Source organism: Hyperoodon ampullatus (genome assembly GCF_949752795.1).
Source record: "Hyperoodon ampullatus genome assembly, chromosome: 13".
In the NCBI taxonomy this organism is placed as follows: Eukaryota; Metazoa; Chordata; class Mammalia; order Artiodactyla; family Ziphiidae; genus Hyperoodon; species Hyperoodon ampullatus.
This window is the reverse complement of record NC_136926.1, coordinates 10,388,191-10,404,657: the sequence shown is the minus strand read 5'-3', so window position 1 is coordinate 10,404,657 and position 16,467 is coordinate 10,388,191. Positions and strand designations below refer to the sequence as shown.

At 46.9% G+C, this 16,467-nt stretch overlaps 1 protein-coding gene across 1 annotated transcript in view; it reads right to left on the bottom strand.

Moving 5' to 3' along the window:
- Nucleotides 1-16,467, bottom strand: part of CIT (citron rho-interacting serine/threonine kinase) — a gene marked incomplete at its 5' end in the record, with an annotated part of 168,347 nt that overhangs the window by 85,475 nt on the left and 66,405 nt on the right. Inside the window, one exon of the mRNA XM_079718132.1 lies at nucleotides 13,485-13,668. Coding sequence (XP_079574258.1) covers nucleotides 13,485-13,668 — 184 coding nt within the window. The remainder of the gene's footprint in view (nucleotides 1-13,484; nucleotides 13,669-16,467) is intronic.

The window sequence follows — 16,467 nt, the reverse complement described above, 5'->3', positions numbered from 1 at the left end:
GTCACAGCATTCCCTTAAGCCCAAGCCTAATCCAGAGCAAATAGTGATTCCTCTGATGGATCTGGGCAAAGTGAATTGAAAATCTTCTGGAAAGGATTCACCATTCTAGATGCCATTAAGGACATTTGTGATTCATGGGAAGAGGTCAAAATATCAACATGAACAGGAGTTTGGAAGAAGTTGATTCCAACCCTCATGGATGACATTGAGGGGTTCAAGACTTCAGTGGACGAAGGAACTGCAGATGTGATGGAAACAGCAAGAGGACTAGAGTTAGAAGTGGAGCCTGAAGAGGTGACTGAATTGCTGGAATCTCATGATAAAGCTTTAATAGGTTAGGAGTTGATTCTTATGGATGAGCAAAGAAAGTGATTTCTTGAGGTGCAATCTACTCCTGGTGAAGATGCTGTGAAGACTGCTGAAATGACAACACAGGATTTAGAATATCACATAAACTTAGCTGATAAAGCAGCAGCAGGGTTTCAGAGGATTAACTCCAGTTTTGCAAGATGTTCTATTATGGGTAAAATGCTATCAAATAGCATTGCACACTACAGAGAAATCGTTTGTGAAAGGAAGAGTCAATCAGTGTAGCAGACTTCATTGTTGTCTTATCTTAAGAAATTGCCACAGCCATCCCAGCCCTCAGCAAACATGACCCTGATCAGGCAACAGGCATCAGCATGGAGGCAAGACCCTGCACCAGCAAGAAGACTACGACTCACTGAAGTTTCAGGCGATGGTTTGCATTTTTTAGCAATCAAGTATTTTTTAATTAAGGAATGTACACTGTTTAGACATAATGCTATTGCACACTTAATAGACTATGGTATACCATAAACATAACTTTTATATGCACTGGGAAATCAAAAAAAAATTGTGTGACTTGCTTTATTGCAATATTTACCCTACTGCAGTGAATACTGTGATACTCCAAGGTACACCTGTATTTTTTGACCACCTTCTACGAGTGAGTGTAAGATAAATAGATAGATAGATAGAAAGAAAAAAATATATATATATATATATATATCCCTTACACATCAGGGAGAATATAAAAGCCCTGTGATCCCATGAGAGGTACGTATGGACCAGTGGTTCTCAACTGGGGCAATTTTGCCCCCCACAGGACAGGTGGCAATGTCCGGAGACTTTTCTGACTTTCACGACTGGGGTTGGGAGTGCTATTAACATCTAGTGGGTAGAGGCTAGAGATGCTGCTCAACAATTCTACAACCCACAGAACAACCCCTCACAAAAAGAATTATCCAGCCCAACACGTCAATAGTGTCAAGTTGCAAAACTCTGCTGTGGAGGCTATGAAGTTAAGGAAGCCACAATTCCTGTCCTCAAAGAAGTAGCAATGTAGGGGAGAGAATTAATGTCACCACCTTTATTATCAAGAATAGCGCCCATTTATTGAGCACAACATCAGGCACTGTGCTTGGTACTTTAGGGGTAACCTCACTGAATCCTCCAACAATCCTCTAAGGAGGGCATTATTATCCTGTGGCACTGAGGCTAAGGAACAGCTTACCCTATGGCCTCTACATTCTCCTATCAACCACATTAGGATGACTGAGGTACAGGTGATGGGCAGGAGAGCTGGGTTTTGGTTCAAAGTGGGGCTCTGCAACCCATCAAGTCATGGGAATCCCAACTCTGCTACATTTTGGCTGGACGGCCTCGGACAAACCCAAGAAAAGAAACCCAAGAAAACTGCCCCAGAGACTCGGAGGAGCGAAGTCAAAGAGGATGGGGATATGGATCGTGCAAGGGAAGGTAGCTTCTACCCGTGACTAGCTGCGTGCAATGCTGGGAGGGCGACTCCAAGGCCTGGGTACCCAAGAACATCCATATGCCAGGTCAGTCCACAGCCACCCCCCAGAAACAGCTCAACTCACGCACGAGAGCAGCTCCTTTTTTTTTTTTTTTTTTTTTTTTTTTTTTGCGGTACGCGGGCCTCTCACTGCTGTGGCCTCACCCGTTGCGGAGCACAGGCTCCGGACGCGCAGGCTCAGCGGCCATGGCTCACGGGCCCAGCCGCTCCGCGGCATGTGGGATCTTCCCGGACCGGGGCACGAACCCGTGTCCCCTGCATCAGCAGGCGGACCCTCAACCACTGCCCCACCAGGGAAGCTCAAGAGAGCAACTCTTCCTCCATCGCTTGGTGGCTCAGGGGGGTAATTAAATAGGACAGTACAGATTTTACAGGTCCAGGCTGGTTCATGCTCTGGGCTCGATGAGATGCAGTCCAATGAGGATGCTAACAACAGGATATGCAGCCTGCCCACACACTGCTTGCCTACTCCTCCTGCTGCATCTCTGATACACAGCCCGTTGTCCCCATGGAGAGAAAAGGCACTTCTGAGCAGCGGGTGCATGCAGCCACCCACCCACCCACAGCAGTGCTGTCTCTTCAAGCACAAAGCCAAGTTTGGGTTTTCCTTTTTTTTTCCAGCTTCTATTTTCTAGAAAAATTTACTCCGAAATCAACATCTCTTACTGATATACACAGGTGCTTTATAATTATAGAGGTCCAAAGAGTATCAATAGAGGTAATGGTATATGACACAGAGGGAATGTGGGGCTTGGTCGTTACTGCTGCAGCAGAAAGAACGTTTTCTTAAAATGTGTTCGATGTGACCTAAAAATTGCTTTTACATGTAACCTCAACGTTTAAGGAAAAATGACAAAATGCAGTTTTTTCGATGTCTATAAATAACTCCCATAACTAAAAAAAAATTTCCTTAATAAAGCTATCAATAGAATACGTCATATCAAAAGAGAATACAATCTGTATTTCCAACCTAAAAAGAAGGTATACGTGCTGAGTTCTCTCTATCGCTACGGTAATAACTAAGATCATGCTTAAGCATCAAGCCATCCATTTATTTCCTTAGGAAGAGGATCCCAAGCCTGCAAGACATGCCTCCACATCACAGATCGCATCGATCACAAATCACAGATATTCTTGAGATAACCAAGAATGGATACTGGAGGCTAAAATGAGGGAATCGAAATTAGCTCAGCTGAGAGCTCTATCTTAATTGTGGCCAACGGCACTAAAAATACATGCAAGCGCGAGATGTAACATGGTGCAAAAAATAAAACACTCATCAGCATTCTGTTCCAAAAATATATTGGCTTTTAAGATTGAGCATTTTGAAATTTATGAACTAACTTTATAAGCCCGTTTAAAAATACACACTGGTGTCCATCATGAACACTTGGAAATACAGTAGTCCCCCGGATCCACAGTTTCACTTTCCATGGTTTCAGTTACCCATGGTCAACTGTGGCCCAAAAATATTACATGGAAAATTCTAGAAATAAACAATTTATAAGCTTTCAATTGAGCACCGACCTGAGCAGCATGATGAAATCTTGCGCTGCCCTGCTCTGTCCCACCTGGGACGTTATCCATCCCTTTACCCAGCCTATCCATGCCAACACCGTTATCGGATTGACTGTTGAAACATCGCAGTGCCTGTGTTCAAGTAAACCTTATCATACTTAAAAACGGCCCCAAAGCCCAAGAGTAGTGATGCGGCAATTCTGATACCCTCTTACTGTGTCTAATTTATAAATTAAACTTTATCATAGGTATGTAGGTACGTATAGGGAAAAAAGTATATAGAGTGGGTTCAGCCATACACGCTGTTTCAAGCACCCACTGGGGGTCTTGGGACGTGTTCCCAGAAGGTAAGGGGGGGCTACTACCCCCAAAATACCGCTCTTCTAAAAAGCTTCTGAATCTAGCTAGCTTTGGGGCGCCTCCTTGCCAACCCACACACACACCACATACACACACACACAGAGCAGTGGTCTCCAGCTGAATGAGAACATATGCTTTGGAATGACTCAAGAATCATTTATTAAAACTCACGCTAGGGCTTCCCTGGTGGCGCAGTGGTTGAGAGTCCGCCTGCTGATGCAGGGGACACGGGTTCGTGCCCCGGTTCGGGAAGATCCCACATGCCGCGGAGCGGCTGGGCCCGTGAGCCATGGCCGCTGAGTCTGCACATCCGGAGCCTGTGCTCCGCAACGGGAGAGGCCATGGCGGTGAGAGACCCGCGTACCGCAAAAAAAAAAAAAAAAAAAAAACTCATGCTATTAATAAAAGTATAGTTATGTGATTTCTAATACAGTCCCCACCTTTAAGCCAGTGCCTAGCTTCGCAGGTTAATTTCACTGGTATACCACCACCTCTTGCCTGGATGGCTGCAGTAACTTAACCCATCTCCCTGAAGCCGACTCCTGTCATCCTGCTGTCCACCACACCATGATCAGAGGGCCTCTCTGTACCATGAGAAACGGACCCTCCACGTCTCTACTCAAAATCCTGCAAAGGCTTCCTGCTCATTGCAAGTAGATCAAAATCCAAAACCAAAGGCCCTGCCTACCTCTTCTCGGACAACTTCCCCCGTGCATCTGGAAGCTCTGGCTACTCCAACGTGCTTTCTGGACACCCACTGGACACCCATGGGCTAGTGCCGGCCTCAGGGACTAAAGTGCTAGTTCCCAGCCATTGCCCACCCAGGTTCAGATTTCTTCAGAGCACTTCCCACCGTCTGAAAAACATCTTACCCATGAACTTACTTATCCTCTGTCTCCCTGCACAGAATGTTGGCTTCCCGAGGGCAGGGACCTTATCTATCTTGCTCAGTCATGCCACAAAGCTTAGAACTACATGTTTTTCCATGAATGAATGAATGAATGTGCCAAGCACTTCTGTGCCCCAGGCAGTCTCAGTTTAAAGGTCACAGTGGGACAAAGAGATCCAAAATAAGAAGTGAGTTGAATCAATGCTGACTTGAGAAAGCGCTCTGGCCCTCACACGGGAAATGCTCAGTATTGGTTCTGGATGGCACTGTCACGATGACACACACGCTGTCCCATCCAGGGGACGCTCAAGCACTGGAGGGTGGGTGGGAGTGCGTGACCGCCAGGCTGGCCACAGCGCACGTCCACCTCCCCCGGCACCGAGTTCCAGACCCCGCTGGAACTAGGTCCTACCAGGAGCCTGCAGTGTGTTTTGCAGAAGGTATAGCCAACAAACGCATCACAGACCCCATTCTGAGTAAAAAATTGGAGAGAGACATTAGGAAATCTGTCAGGCACCCCCATGGAGCCTGATTCTCTCAATGGGCAGAAACCAGCAAGATGTCTTTATAAAGAGGAGCGGGAAAGAAAAGAGACTCAAAAGCACCCCTGGGCCCATCTTCACCCCTAAATAACAACAAATATGAAATGAACACTCACTCTGCTCCCGGCACTAACACTACATGCTCTGCGTGACCCCACAATAAACCCAGCAGATTGGCACGAATAACTCCCCCTTTATATGTAAGGGAAGTGATGCTGAGAGGTCAAATGCCTTGTTTGCACAGCTAGTGAGGCAGGGAGCCTTGACTTGAACCTACATCTACCTGGTCCCAAAGCCTAGACTTGCAACGAGTGTGCAACATTCCGTCCCCCAAAACAAAGAATGCTTGTATCAGCTCTAAAGTTAAAAGCTGGAAAAGTTGGTCATCCTCTGCCACACGCATGGTGAGTGAACTTAAGAAGTAACCCAAGCAGGCTTCCCTGGTGACGCAGTGGTTAAGAATCTGCCTGCCAATTCAGGAGACACGAGTTTGAGCCCTGGTCCAGGAAGATCCTACATGCCGTGGAGCAACTAAGCCTGTGCGCCACAACTACTCAGCCTGCAATCTAGAGCCCGCGAGCCACAACTACTGAGCCCACGTGCCACAACTACTGAAGCCTGCACTCCTAGAGCCCGTGCTCCACAACAAGAGAAGCCACCGCCTGCGCACTGCAACGAAGAGTAGCCCCCGCTAGCTGCAACTAGAGAAAGCCCGCGTGCAGCAACGAAGACCCAACGCAGCCAATAAATAAATAAATGTTCCTTAAAAAAAAAAGAAGTAACCCAAGCTTCTTGATCAGTTTCCTTGTCTGTAAAACAATGGGTTACCACTGGGATTAAATGAGAATGTTCATCAAGCCCTTAGAATAGTGTCTGGTACAGTGAGTTCTCAGTAAAGTCATCTCTTTCGCCTTTATTATTAGGCTAGTCCGTCAATCCTGCACAGTCTAGCAGAGTCAGGATTGTTAGGGGCAGGGCAGTGTAGTGGTCCAGGCTATGCGTCTAAGTCTCAGATCTGTTACTACCTGCAAAACCTCAGGAAAGTAACCTAACCTTGCTGAGCCTCGGTGTCCTCCTCTGTAAAATGAGGATAATACCAGCTACCTCATACAGTTATGGTGAGATTGTGACGACTTAATGAGACAACGCATGTGAAGGCACATCCAGCACAGTTCTGGGTGCACAGGAAGTACTCAATAGACGACAGCGTCCATGAGCAGCAGTATAAACTGTGCAGAAGAATCGGAATAATCTCTGGCCACTTCTAGTTCAATCTGACAAATGTTCATTGAAGGCCTGCCAGCGAGGCAAGGCCCTGCTGCATGCAAAGGGTGGAAGACACCATCCCCAACCTTGATGAGAGCTGAACAGCTGGGTCAGACATAGGGCACAAGGAGGACGGGTGAGTGAGAAGGCAGGCTGGGGTCCTGGCACACCAGGCTTGAACATCCAGCTCAGGAGTGGTCATTAATTCTGTGCACATCGTGATGCTACTGAAGGGCTGAGCAGGAAAATGACATCATCCCACATGTGCTTTGGGAGAATTCCACCCTCTGTAGAGAATGGATTAGACCGGGGAAAACCGGAGGCAGATGAATCAGTCAAGAGGCTACTGCAGAAGTCCAAACCTCAACGAGGGGTGGCGGTGAGGACAGAAAACCAGGCACAGACGCAAGAGGCACAAGTTCGAAAACTCGGCAACTGATGAGATGGTGGGGAGATGAAAAATAGTTTAAGGTGACTCCATTTCCTTGCCTAGAAAGGTAGAGAAAGTGGTAGTTTCTTAAATGAAATGAGGAAAACTAAACTGGCACCGAGTGGCTTACTGAGTGAGCAAGTGAGTCTGTGCTGGGAACAGGGATGGAGAGACGCTGGTAGGACATTCTGGTGATGATGAACAGGGCACAAGGGGAGGAAGGCCATGGGGGAGGAAGGCCATGCGGGGAGGAAGGCCATGGGGAAGTGAGGGTTACAGTCAATGGACTGAATGAGATCACCCAGAACAGGCTAAAAAACCAACTAAGGTGGAGCTTTAGGGGGATGGTGCAACATCTCAAGGGCGGCCTGAAACAGACACGGAAGAGGGAGAACAGCAGTCAGAGAGGAAGGAGGGAAAACCAAGTTTCCATAATGTGGAAGAGACGAAAGGAGAAAGTTTCAAGACACACGTGGCAACTAATGGTATCATGTGGTGGGGTGGCAACCACTAAACACGGTGGAATCCGTGGCTTCTGAGACAGTGATTTTCATAAAGTTGGAGAGGTTGGAAAAGAGGCATTGAGGGTGGGCTATTCTTTCAGGAAGTTCGTCAGAGAAAGGAAGGTGAGAGAGGTCAGGAGACTCAAGACAAGTAAAACAGAGAGAACCGAGAGAAATTCACTTAGGGGAAGGGACACTTGCCAAACTGGCACCGAGATTGGGAACATACAGCACCATTTAGTCAATTACTGTCTTCTTAAGGGATCTGAGGCAACCATGCAAACCAGCATGTGTAGACCAGCAAAAAAATGCACTCGACAGATCTTCTGGAGCCTAATCTTCAGGACTGGGCTGGTATCGTTTGGATCAGATTTCCTAAAGGTATCTTTAAGACAAATGAGAAGGCGGCAGAATGGTCCTGCCAGGCCTGCGAGGCAAGCACACACAATCTAAATAGAGAACAGAATAAGGCAAGAAGAACAAGATGTGCTTGACTTAGAAAAGAAATTGAGCAGGAGGAGAAAACCCCACCAAATACACAGAGGCGAGTCTTAGGCACCTGGTCGGGATGACCGTGGACTGGAAACAGCACGGGGCACTTTAGGGCAGTGTCCATGGGCAGGAGCTGGGGAAGGCTTTGTAACTGATTTGGGAGGCACAGACGATGCCTACCTTTGTGAACCAGAGCAGATTCTGCTACTGTTCAAACAATCAAAACACAGGTGAGGCTCTTTGCCATAGGGATCTGTAGGCAGTGCGCACAATGACAGGCAGCCTTGGGCTGGAGGTGGAAAGGAACAGAGTTTTTAAGGGAAGATCACCCCCCCACCCCCAAGTATTTCAGTGAAAAGTAAGAAGGACTGATGGGAGAGTTCAGGCCATCTTCCGCTGGAATAAGTCCTCCCGGCATGGACGGCGGGAAGCAGTGAAGTACAAAACGTAGACGTGAACAGACACGGGTCTCAGACTCGTCAACAAATTGAGAGCTGCGGCCATAAAAATGATTTGAATCGATTCACCCAGTGCTTACTGACTGGCTTGTCTATGATAGGCCTGAAGGGAGAGTGGAGGGCAAGGTCAATGCAGTCCCCTGTCCTCGCCAAGCTTACACTCAAGCAAATGAAAACTCTCGGGGAGAGTGTGTGTATGCACGTGTTCATGTACACACACACAAAGTGAGAGCCTCTAAATGAAAAGAGGAAGAAGTCAGGAACATCCAAGCGCTACAGTCTACCTACTCAATAAACTTGCAGAGGCTGAAAACAAAGCCCAGCCTTTCCACCGCCCATCAGCTCTCATCCCACCCTGCCCCACCCCACTGCTCAGTCACTGCCCATGATGGGCCCCTGCTTCTGAAAAGCACGTGAACCTGGGGACCCCACATAAATGTCCCCATTTCTCTTGCCTGTGGCATTTATTTGGCAGCCTAGCACAGTGGCTAAGAGACCCTGGAGCCAACCTGCCTGGGTTCAAGTCCTGGCTGAGCCACCGGGTGCCGTGTGACCTTGGGCAAGTTGCTTAGGCTCTCTCTGCGCCTCCGTTTCCTCACTTGTGAGATGGGAATGACGACGGTACCTTCCTTGGGGGCTGTTGTGCAGTTTAAGTGAGTTAACCTGTGTAAAGTGATTGGACCAGAGCCTGGTACAGAGTCGGTACCCTGCAAGGATAAGCTGCGCTTATCTCCCTGCCCACGTGAAATTCTACGTGCCTCTCCACTCATCCAAATCCACTGTCTTCTAAGCAGCTGAGGCAAATATTCTACCTTCCATTTGTCCACTTATAAACTCACTTCCAACACCTGTGTTTTCTGAGGGTCTATAATGTCCTGTGCTCCAGGAAAACCAGGATGAATAAGACCCAGCCCTGCCTTTGAGATCACAGCCGACATGGGGAAACAGACAGATATTCCAACAAAGGTGATCACGGTACTTTGGCAAGAACTGGGGATTGGCATTACCCATTAAGTGCCCCCATGTCAGATCTTTTGCCTTCCTCTCCCAGCTCTCCTAAAGCACTTAGATATCCAATGTTTACACGATATTCTGCAGTCAGGGTGTTTGCTTTGTGTCCCATGAAGTATTTCACGCATATACTTGTTTAACTGGATGGGAAGGAACCCATTCTGGGACTGGGCCTTCAAATTCTGGCCCCCAGTCCACTCCACCCAACAACCACCTTTAAGCTACAGGGATTTGGAGGCTGCACATTAACCTGTGGTGGGTCAGGATGTTCAAGCATCACCAGCAGGAAGTTCTCAGGGCCTGGGAAGCTGGGTTTCTGGTCTGGCATGACTTTGGACTATTTAATTATTGCTGAGTTCTTTCCATATCTTCTTCACATAGATAGAAGGGCACCATGCATATAGAGACTAGTGTAGTGGTAATAACAAAAATAATAACAGTGGACATTCCGTGTGACTTTTCCATGTGCCAGGGACTAGACCAAGTGCTTTACATATTTCACATAATTCTCAAAACAGCCCTAAGAGGCAAGTATCATTATTACCTCACCTTGCAGTTGAGGAAACTGACATGCAAAGAGGCCTCAGTAGAGCAAGGAAGAGGCACCCGAAACTGGTTCTCTGAAAATCTGGAAAGGCATTGGTGGAAGCCATTTTTCACTCTTCCACAGTCACAGTGTTTGGATGGCTGGTTCCAAGAATAAATTTTCAGATCCACCCAAAAGGAAAGGAAAAAGCCCTGAGTCAAAAGAGAAAGCCCCCAACAGGGGGGCTAAATATAGCCTATTCAGACACTGTCATCCCACAGATTCCAGTCTCATCGAAATCCCATTGGTCCTCTAAGATTTCCAACGTCTCCAAAAGCATAAAACCAGCATGCGTAAAAACTAACACAAAATATAAAACCAAATGGCTTTTTCCTTCTAGAGTTTATACTGAAGGTTTGCGGAGATGCACTGCTTCTAGGAAGAAGGAGAGGGACCTAAAAAAAAATGTACCCCACGCTGACAGAGGAGGGAGGAGAGCTGGGATCCATTATATTTTTAAACTTTTAACACACTGATTCCTGTTACTATCCCACCAGTGTAAAATTCAAGCCAACAGAGGCTCAGAGCAACACCCAGGCATTCAGAGCTTAGGGATTTAGTTTGGGTTACTGTTGGTTAAAAAGAAAGAGGCACCAGATTTGCACTAACTTTGCCATCATCCCACCCCAAAGACGACCAAAACCAGTTCTGTAGGATCTCTCCCGTGCCCTCCAACTCAAGCTGCAAGGAATTCCCACTACACCTCAGACACAGAAGGCTGAGATCAAGATTCCTGTGAAACCTAAAATGACGCACTCAATGGCTGGCTTAAAAATAGTCTGGGGTCCCAAAAAAGAATCCTAAAAAGTGATGAGCAAATGCAACAATTAAAATCATTCTCACTGCCAGTCTCTGTGAAAATTCCTCTTTCATTCAGCTCCACCTGTGAACATTTAATTCTTTTCACTGGTAACAGATCTGGGGTCAGTTTTTCCCAACGCAGTAGAGCAGCATCTGCAATTTCCTCGGTGGTGTGAAGAGTGAGTAACAGTACAGGTAATCAATGTGTGTAAATAAAAACCTGTGATGCTGAAACAGGGAGGGGAGAAGTAGAAACTCAGAAATACCAGGTCCCTGGTGGCGATGGTGGCGTCCCAGAAAATTCCCCCCAAACCTCCAAATGAATTTTGTAACTATATGTTTACAAAACTGCAGGGGCTTCTAAGTAATTTCATCACTGCATCTTTTCTATTGAATTTCTAAATAATGATGACCCAATACATCTAGGGTCACCTACATCCAACAGGTGGGGTCAATTTCCAAAATGATGTTAGAGGTTTCACCCATAGGGCTGTCCCTGGCAGAATAAACAAATCCAACAGCAAGATCACATTGTAAGATATAAGATGAAAGGAAATCGTTCTGATTCCAACCCCAAATTGCCATGGAAAGGGCAATTAAAGCTCTCCCACCCAAAGACAGGAATACTTCAATTCCATCTTCCACATAAAAAATACACAGTTTTGTTTGCATGGACTTTTTTTTTCTTTTTTATGAGAATCTTAAGCATTCTTTCGGGGCATGAACAGAAGCTCATTTTATGCTCTAGAGATATATTTTGAACTACCAAAGGTAAAACAGCATATCTTCAAATACAGTCAGCAACATAAACACAATCTAGGGGAAAAGGATCATGAGTAAATTAAAACAACAAATATTTATCGAGTGCCTGGGCCTTAATACTGAGAGGCCCCTGTCGGGGAGCTCCCTGAGCTTTCTGTGAGAAGCAGAAAGATGCAATTACATTCTTCCTGAAAAATAAGCCATTAATCACACACTGCTTCAGATTAATTGCAATGCCTGGGAGCCCTCACATCATTCTGCCTTTGCCCCTGAAATCTTATTCCCTCACGTCCTTCCTGGTTTTTCAGATCACTGATTAGTACCCCAGCAAGCTTTCATTCTGAGCCAGCTAGCCCACTGCTAACCAGAACTAGAACTCTCCACGCACCTCCGTCCAGTCCGACAGGTGACCTTCACTGTGCTGTGTGTGTCAAGGTTAAGCTGCCCACTAACCATGCATCCTTTAACATTGGGCCTCCAATTCTGCCCTGCTCTTTGACGCTGGTACAAAACCTCCCAGCCCTGCTGGGCCATTTCAAATCCATCTGATGGCACATTCAACAGCTAGTGAGCTTTCTGCCTCTCCTCCCATTATCTAGATTGCTTTGGGGATACAGAGCAAATTAGCCTGAAAGGTACAGCCAACACCACCAAAATCCAACCCCCAATTTTAATCCCAGCCCCCAGGGAGAGAGGAAACAAGGGTCCCCGCGGTCTCTTGCAACACAAACAGCTCTCTCAAATTCTACCGCAGCCCACAACGCTACCTCCCATCAAGTGCCCAGTTCCCCCCAGTTGTCTGAAATCTTTCCAGGAACATTACTGCCAAAATAGCACCCATGGGGAGACACTATCCAAGAACCTACATGACATTCCCTCAAATCAATATCTGAGCTACAAGCACAACAAATCAGGACTAAATGCTGCCAAGAGAAGATCAAATTCTGCTTGTTTTCTAAGTGGGTAGCGACCGATCACCCAACATTACCCCGAGAGCCTCCAAGTGAGGGAGCTGGGGCATCGGGGGAATAACACAGCCAGTCCAAGACCTTCCCAGGGAACTCGAACCTCTGAACGCAGAATGTCATTGGATCAGGAGAACGAAGCAAGACACTGAGCTATGACATGCACAGAGGCCACTGCATTTTAGAGAAATTCCAGGAGGCTGGAAGCCAGGGACCTCCCCCCTCCCAACCCCATCCCCAAGTCCCAAGTGCCGTACTAATGCGTTTTTCTTTAGCTTTCTCAAGAATGGAAAAAGACTGATCATGTCAAGAGGTTTACAGTAATATTTATATTTCTATTTTCTAGTCTCCCGGTTTGTTTTTCCCTTGTGAAGCCCAGTTTCTGTGAATCAATGACTCGGCTACATCATATTCCCTCCTGGTGGCTCACAGTAACGGGGCTCTCTCTGGCTGCCAGTGCTTTGCCAGCTCAGAGGCTCAGCTGCCGGATTCCCCAGTCTTGCAGCAGACTTTGTGCTGAGCCAAGTACCATCTCTCCGTTAGAGCTCTGGTACAGCCACTTGCAGCTCAGGTAACCCCATCGGGAAACCTTCAGCTCGTGAGAAACGGATTTTAGGATTCTTTCAATACTGCCAGGAGAGCAACCTCCACCCACCCACCTGAGAGACAGAGGGCTACACAGATGGAAAAATAGATAGATAGCTCATCTTAACCCTGCACGTTCCTCCCTTCACCAAGGCTCTGCACTGCTAGGTATCTCCCGCTATCTCCTCCCCTCCAAAGAAGACCAAAGACTGAAAAACTAACCCAAAGTACCCGATTGACAATTAATGATGCTATGGACAGGAAGAGGTACCTTAAACACAGCAAAATGAGAATATGAACAGTCTACCCCTCCCCAAAGCCCAACCAGGTCAACTGCTTTCCAAACGCAAGCTGATTAACAGCTTTCCTCCACCGCACTCCCCCCAGGCTGCCACTGCCACTGCCACCGCCGCCACCTTTGGGCTCTATGCTTTGCATCAATGCAGGTCCCTAAGAAAAGTCAAAATTTCACTTACTCAGATCTACCAAGAATTCCCAGTGCCTTGCTATACGAAAACCCCACAAACGGCAGTTCTTCTCCTGAGAAACCTGAGGGGTTCAGCTGGCACGGAGAGGATGAAACCCACGAATTCTTCTCTGGTTCATCAAAATTGGAGGTGTCATCATCAGACTTGAGGGTGGGAACGAAGGGGGGAGGAGCTGGTTAAAGAAAAACAAGAAGTGGGGGGGAGAAAAATTCAGACGGATTCAACACTGTTGCGGAGAAGAAAATCGTCTCACTCCTTCAGCGTTCCCGATGGCACTGCAGCGCCTGCTTTCAATCTAGCTCACACACAGGCAGACCCAGCCTCTGCTCGGCTCTTACAGCAACAAGAGATTAACCCCTTCCCTGCCAACATGGCCACCAACCAGCAGACGGGCTGCCTTCCCTGCTGGGGTAAACTGAAGGGTAAACTCAAACAGGTCGCTTGGTAGAACGAAAAGCACTTGGGGAACTCGTTTGAGCAAGCCACTCGTTCCGGATATTTCCAGAATGATGCTACAGAGCATCAGATGGCTGGTGCTAGTGTACCAGATGACCTAAACCTATTTATTTCCTCTTCCAGACAGGTCCAAATTATTAATATTTAGTGCTAATCATTGGGATAAGATGGAATTTCTACATTTCGTGGATTAACTGGAGTGAGAGGAAAGAACAGGAGAGAGGGTTTGGGAGGCATGTAACTCGTGTTAGGATAGCACTGCAGTCTAGCCCATTCATATCCGGATGAGTATACTCGGAGCACTTATGTACCACTTTTTTTTTTTTTTTTTTTTTTAGTTCATTATCCCTCCTCCCCAGCTCGATCATGCCCCCTGAATCCGCCGCAGTTTAATCAGCATAATGAAATGCCAGCCAGATAAAGTTCTTCCCGATGATGTACGGCACCCCTGTGCACTGATGGTGTGGATGGATGGCTGTGTCCTACCTCATTAAGGCATGACTCCTGGCTAGGGACGTCTTACATCTTCTCCACTTCCTGTGGACCTACTAAGCTCTCTCGGTCAGGGAGTTGGACACTCGTTCATCGGTCACCAGGAAGCCGCCCACTGTGGTGGGCTCCCAGGGGTGTAGCCAGCCAGAAGCGTTACCATGGCTGCGGGCTGAGGCGTCTGTGGCAGGTGGGCCGGGTAAGCTGGAGAGCCGGGCATCACATCCCCCGCAGTGCAGGCTTCATGCTCCCCACTCTGTGCGTGCGTGGTCTGGCGGCAACCCCGCCTGGCCACCTGCGTGGCAGGGGCCAGTGCTGATCTGAGTGACAGAGCAGCATGAGTCACGGCCAGAGCTCTGGAGAGCGCCCCCTAGGACAGTTGTCACAGCCCTTCCCAGCCCAGGCTTCTTTTTTAACTCCTTGCTTTCTGGACAAAAGCTGTATGCCAGATAGGAGCAGCAGTCTATTTTCCGCTTACAGACTCCAAAGAATCTGGCTGTTTCCAAAGTTCCCCGATGACAACAACAACATCAGAAGCAGCAGGCAGCAGCAGGAAGGAGACAAAGATGAAGGGATGTGGAGCGGCAGGAGATGAAGCCAGAATGAAGAGGTATGGCAGCTCCCGGGAAATGCAAAAAAGAACATTCTCAGAACTCAGGTGCGTTGAGATGTGGTAGGAGACTGAAAAACGTAAAATGTACACTTCCTGAAAATTATTTAACACCTTGAAGCTCTCAAGAGAATTTAAATCTTCCCTGTTAGTATCAGAATCTACTTGCTTATTAACATGTTAAAAATTAGCTGATGGAAAGAAAAATTACATTGAATGCTTCAGCCCACCTCCCACGTGTACTTCCCATCGACATGGGCTCAAATCCAATCGGATTTCAATTACCCAATACCTTTTTTTAAAGCAAAAAAAAAAAAAAAAAAGAAAAAAAAAACACCTTTTAATGGAAATTATACTTCATGAGGATAAAAAAGAGAAGTTTCCCATCCCAAAATAAGGAAACTCAGGTGAAGACTGAGGAAATGCATGGAGAGAGATTTGCAGATGATATTAATATGGAAGCATCATGGCTGGTGGCACATACTTTGACTAAGTGGGTTCAAACCACAGCTCCACCACTTACCAGCACTGTGACCTTGGGAAAGTGCCTTAACCTCTCTAAGCCTCAGTTTCAACATACAGATAATTTCCACAAAGGGCTACTGGGAGGTTTAAATGAAAGAAATCTATATAAAGTGCTTACTGGTACAGCTCTTAGCATACAGTAAACACTCCATAAAGACTACTTGCTATTAGAGCAGGAATAAAGAGGCAGACATCGAGAATGGACTTGAGGACTTGGGGTGGGAGGGAGAAGCTGGGGCGAAGTGAGAGTAGCATCGACATATTTACACTACGGAATGTAAAATAGTTGGCTGGTGGGAAGCAGCAGCATAGCACAGGGAGATTGACTCCGTGCTTTGCGATGACCTAGAGGGGTGGGATAGGGAGGATGGGAGGGAGGCCCAAGAGGGAGGGGATTTGCTTTGTTGTGCAACAGAAACTAACACAGTATTGTGAAGCAATTATACTCCAATAAAGATCGATTAAAAAAAAAAAAAGACTACCTGCTGCTGTTATTGCCCACATGACAGATGTTTATGACAGATCCTGCAGTTAGAAGGCTAGTGAGATACAGCAGAGTCTGTGTTGAGTATTCTTCTTTCCTGCATAAGACACAGACACTCACGTGGATGTTTGTGTTAATCGTATCATTTCATTCTTAGCAGAAGTTTAATTCCCTTTCCACTATATACTAATTTATCTCTGGGAGACTGAAATAGAATTCCATTTCTGAGTGAGGAGTACGATTAATATAGGGCCAGGAGCCACCCTCTGTGAAATAATTATGACTGAGAAATTCCGTACTATAAAATAAGATCCCTCTTTAAAACTCCATCACACTCAAGGCTAGCCCATGTAGTCCAGATTAGATAAAGGGCCAGGTAATCTTCAATAAGAGGGAGGAGAAGTCAA